The sequence below is a fragment of the Oxyura jamaicensis genome, unplaced genomic scaffold (assembly GCF_011077185.1).
Source record: "Oxyura jamaicensis isolate SHBP4307 breed ruddy duck unplaced genomic scaffold, BPBGC_Ojam_1.0 oxyUn_random_OJ101837, whole genome shotgun sequence".
Lineage (NCBI taxonomy): Eukaryota > Metazoa > Chordata > Aves > Anseriformes > Anatidae > Oxyura > Oxyura jamaicensis.
Window position 1 is genome coordinate 11,700 of NW_023312206.1, and position 4,315 is coordinate 16,014.

Below are 4,315 nucleotides of genomic sequence, written 5' to 3' on the forward strand. Positions count from 1 at the left end.
CCCCGGGGGGGGGGGGGCCCGGGGGGGGTGGTGACGGTGCCGTCCCCCGCAGGCCTGCGCAACGCCCCGCGCTGCTGGGACGTCATCCAGCCGCTGCTGTGCGCCGTCTACATGCCCAAGTGCGAGGACGGGCAGGTGGAGCTGCCCAGCCAGACCCTCTGCCAGGCCACCCGCGCGCCCTGCACCATCGTGGAGCGCGAGCGCGGCTGGCCCGACTTCCTCAAGTGCACGCCCGACCGATTCCCCGAGGGCTGCCCGGTACGGTGGGGCACCGCCGCGATGCCTCCGGGTCCCCCGTCCCCCCCGGGACCTGGAATTGGGGTGGGGGGGGGGGGGAGGATGCGGGCTGGCCGTGCACCCCGCTGCTCCTCTTCCTCACGGCTCCTCTTCCTCCGGCAGAACGAGGTGCAGAACATCAAGTTCAACAGCTCGGGGCAGTGCGAGGCGCCGCTGGTGCGGACGGACAACCCCAAGAGCTGGTACGAGGACGTGGAGGGCTGCGGGATCCAGTGCCAGAACCCGCTCTTCACCGAGAGGGAGCACCGCGAGATGCACGTCTACATCGCCGCCTTCAGCTCCGTCACCATCTTCTGCACCTTCTTCACCCTGGTGAGCCGCGCCGACGGTGCAGGGCTGGGGGGGGGGGACACACGCGTGGAGGTGTCCCCAAAAAGGGGGGGGCGGTCACCCAGGTGTCCCCTTTTTTTTTTTTTTCCGCCCTCCAGGCCACGTTTGTCGCCGACTGGAGGAACTCCAACCGCTACCCCGCCGTCATCCTCTTCTACGTCAACGCCTGCTTCTTCGTGGGCAGCATCGGCTGGCTGGCGCAGTTCATGGACGGCGCCCGCGACGAGATCGTGTGCCGCGCCGACGGCACCATGCGCCTGGGGGAGCCCACGTAGGTGTCGCCTCCGTCCCCGTCCCACCCGCGTGTTCCTGCCCCGTGTCCCCTCCCGGCTGACGCCCCCGCCTCCCCCGTAGCTCCAACGAGACGCTGTCCTGCGTCATCATCTTCGTCATCGTCTACTACTCGCTGATGTCGGGCGTCATCTGGTTCGTCATGCTGACCTACGCCTGGCACACCTCCTTCAAGGCGCTGGGCACCACCTACCAGCCGCTGCTGGGCAAGACCTCCTACTTCCACCTCATCACCTGGTCCATCCCCTTCGTCCTCACCGTCGCCATCCTGGCCGTGGCACAGGTAACGGGGCCGCCAGCCCCTGGACCGGCTCGTGGGGGGGTGGTGGTGGTGGCCGCATCCTGCTGACCCCCCCGCGCCCCCCGGTCCTTATCTCTGCCAGGTGGACGGCGACTCCGTCAGCGGCATCTGCTTCGTGGGGTACAAGAACTACCGGTACCGCGCCGGCTTCGTCCTGGCGCCCATCGGGCTCGTCCTCATCGTGGGGGGCTATTTCCTCATCCGGGGTAGGTGCGGGACGGGGCTGGGGGGGGCACCGTACGTGTGTCCCTCCCCCCGCCTCACCGCCGCGTCCCTCCGCCGCAGGGGTCATGACGCTCTTCTCCATCAAGAGCAACCACCCGGGGCTGCTGAGCGAGAAGGCGGCCAGCAAGATCAACGAGACCATGCTGCGGCTGGGTAAGGGCGGCACCACTTCTGGGGGAAATTCACGCGGGAATGGGGACGTTTGGCTCCCTGAACCCAGACAGCCCTGTCCCTCCTGCCCAGAGGCGGCCGTGTCTCGGCACCAAGGGACCGAGCTGTGTTGGTGGTGGCGTGGTCCTGGCGTGGTGTCTTTGTCCTGGTACTCTTGGGGTCTGCCTCGGATGGGGACTTGCCGCTTCTCTTCCAGGCATCTTCGGCTTCTTGGCCTTCGGCTTCGTCTTCATCACCTTCGGCTGCCACTTCTACGACTTCTTCAACCAGGCGGAGTGGGAGCGCAGCTTTCGGGAATACGTCCTGTGCGTGGGGCGGGGACGGGGTGCTCGTGGTGCTGCTTAGCTCCTCTCGGGGCGCTGAGCCTCGGGGTTGGTCCCCGTCCTCACGGCCTCACGTCTGCCCGTGCAGGTGCGAGGCCAACGTCACCATCGCCACGCAGACCAACAAGCCCATCCCGGAGTGCGAGATCAAGAACCGGCCGAGCCTCCTGGTGGAGAAGATCAACCTCTTCGCCATGTTCGGCACCGGCGTCTCCATGAGCACCTGGGTCTGGACCAAGGCCACCCTGCTCATCTGGAAGCGCACCTGGTGCAGGTGGGACCCCGGGGGATGTCGCCCCACGCCCCCCGTCCGGTGTCCCCAGGCTTACGTCCACCGGGTCAATGAGTTGTGGGGAGTGGGAGGGGAGCGGGGGGGGGGGGGACGTGGGGCGCGTCCATCCCATGCCGTCCCCAGCCCTTGGTGCGCCCCGTCCAGATGGGGAGGGTCCCCGAGCCCCCAGGTGCCATGCCTGGGGTTATGCGTGCCCCGTTCCACGTGGCCGTGCCCGGACGGGGCCACCCCGTGTCCCTGCTGTGACCGCCGTGTCCCCAGGCTGACGGGGCAGAGCGACGACCAGCCCAAGAGGATCAAGAAGAGCAAGATGATCGCCAAAGCCTTCTCCAAGCGCAAGGAGCTGCTGCGCGACCCGGGCCAGGAGCTGTCCTTCAGCATGCACACGGTCTCGCACGACGGCCCCGTGGGTACGTGCGGTGGCGGGGCGGGATGGGGCCACCTCCGCGGGTGTCCCCGTTGTCCCCCTCTTGACGTGGGTCCCCCCCTCTCCTGGTCCCCCCAGCCGGTTTAGCGTTTGACATCAACGAGCCATCGGCCGACGTGTCCTCGGCGTGGGCCCAGCACGTCACCAAGATGGTGGCCAGGAGAGGGGCCATCCTGCCCCAGGACGTCTCCGTGACACCCGTGGCTTCGCCTGGCAAGTCCTTGGGGACATCGTTTGGGGGATGAGAGGGGCGGCGGGGCTGGCGAGGGGCTGGGGGGCTGGGGGCGGGATGCGGCCGCTCTCACCAGCCCCGTGCCCGTCCCGCAGTGCCGCCGGAGGAGAGGGCCAACCTCTGGGTGGTGGAGGCCGACGTCTCCCCGGAGCTGCAGAAGCGCAGCCGCAAGAAGAAGCGGAGGAAGAAGAAGAAGGACGAGGTGTGCCCGGGCCCCGAGCGCTGCGCTGGGGGCTCCGCGGACCCCCCGGCCTCCAGCAGCGCCGTGCCTCGCCTGCCCCGGCTGCCCCTCCAGCCCTGCCTGGTGGCCGTGCCCCGCCGTGGTGGGGACGCCTTCGTCCCCACCGTCCTCCCGGGGCTCGCAGCCGGCCGGCCCGAAGGCAGCATCGCCGGGGGGCCGTGGGACGGGCGCAGCCGCAGAGCCGTTGTCCCCCACCTCATCAGCAACCCCTTCTGCCCTGAGAGCGGGTCCCCGGAGGACGAGAGCCCCGGCCCCAGCGGCGGGGGCTGGCAGCACAACGGGGGTCCCCGCTGGCCCCCCGAGGCCCTGCCCAATGGCGGGGGGACGAGGACTTGGGGCCGACGCGCCGGCTTGGCCCCCATCCACTCTCGGACCAACCTGGTGGACGCGGAGCTGCTGGACGCCGACTCGGACTTCTGAGCCCGGCAAGGACGCTGCGAGGGGCTCGTGGGGACGATGGTGTCCGCGTGGGGACAGCCTCGAGGGGACACCGCAGCCGGTCCCGAGCGTGGCCACGGGTGGCTTTTCCTCGGGGACAGCGGTTTCCGTCCCCGTGTCACCCGGATGAACTCAACGCGCGGGATGCCGGCGGGAAGGGCTTCGGCATCGCCGGGAGAGGAGAAGCGGGGTGCTGCTGGTGGAGCACCCCCCCCCCCGCGGGTCCTGCAGGGATTTGGGGGCGCTGCCTACGCCCCCCTGGGTGCAGGAGCGGGCGGCCCCCCGGGACAGCGATCCTAGGTAGCTTAGGGTAGATTCTGGGGAGCTTCCTCCCGCGTCCCGGGGGGCCGGGACCCCGCGACGCCCCCTGCTCGCCCTGTGCCCCCCCCGGCTAGATGGTACGTAGAGCTTACACACACTTGTGTGGTGCCAATAGGGATTTTTTTTACTACGACTATTTTTTTACTCTATAACACACCGGGACGTGCCTGCGGGATGCAGCCGCGTCCCCGCGGTGCTCACGTTTTTTTCGGGGTACGCCCGTGGTTCTGCAGGGGTCCCAAAGTGCCTTCCAGCTCCCGGGGTCGCCTCTGTCTGGGTGCAGCAGCCCCCGAGCCAAGCTATTTTTTTTTTTTTTTACTATTTTTTAAAAAAAAGAACAAGACCTGATTCCAGCCATCCTGACGTAGGAGGACGCCCCCGTCCTCGCCGGTGCTTTGTATCCGCCCGTTAGCCCTGTAAATGTCT

General features: G+C 68.4%; 1 protein-coding gene across 1 annotated transcript in view; it reads left to right on the forward strand.

The window, feature by feature from the left end:
- Positions 1-3,611, forward strand: part of LOC118160127 (smoothened homolog) — a 7,157-nt gene extending 3,546 nt beyond the window's left edge. Inside the window, exons 2-12 of the mRNA XM_035314657.1 lie at positions 28-258; positions 400-609; positions 726-898; positions 982-1,201; positions 1,302-1,425; positions 1,505-1,597; positions 1,812-1,920; positions 2,027-2,212; positions 2,492-2,640; positions 2,736-2,870; positions 2,985-3,611. Of these exons, the coding sequence (XP_035170548.1) occupies positions 28-258; positions 400-609; positions 726-898; positions 982-1,201; positions 1,302-1,425; positions 1,505-1,597; positions 1,812-1,920; positions 2,027-2,212; positions 2,492-2,640; positions 2,736-2,870; positions 2,985-3,550 (2,196 nt within the window). The 3' untranslated portion in view covers positions 3,551-3,611. The remainder of the gene's footprint in view (positions 1-27; positions 259-399; positions 610-725; positions 899-981; positions 1,202-1,301; positions 1,426-1,504; positions 1,598-1,811; positions 1,921-2,026; positions 2,213-2,491; positions 2,641-2,735; positions 2,871-2,984) is intronic.
- Positions 3,612-4,315: the final 704 nt, after the last annotated feature.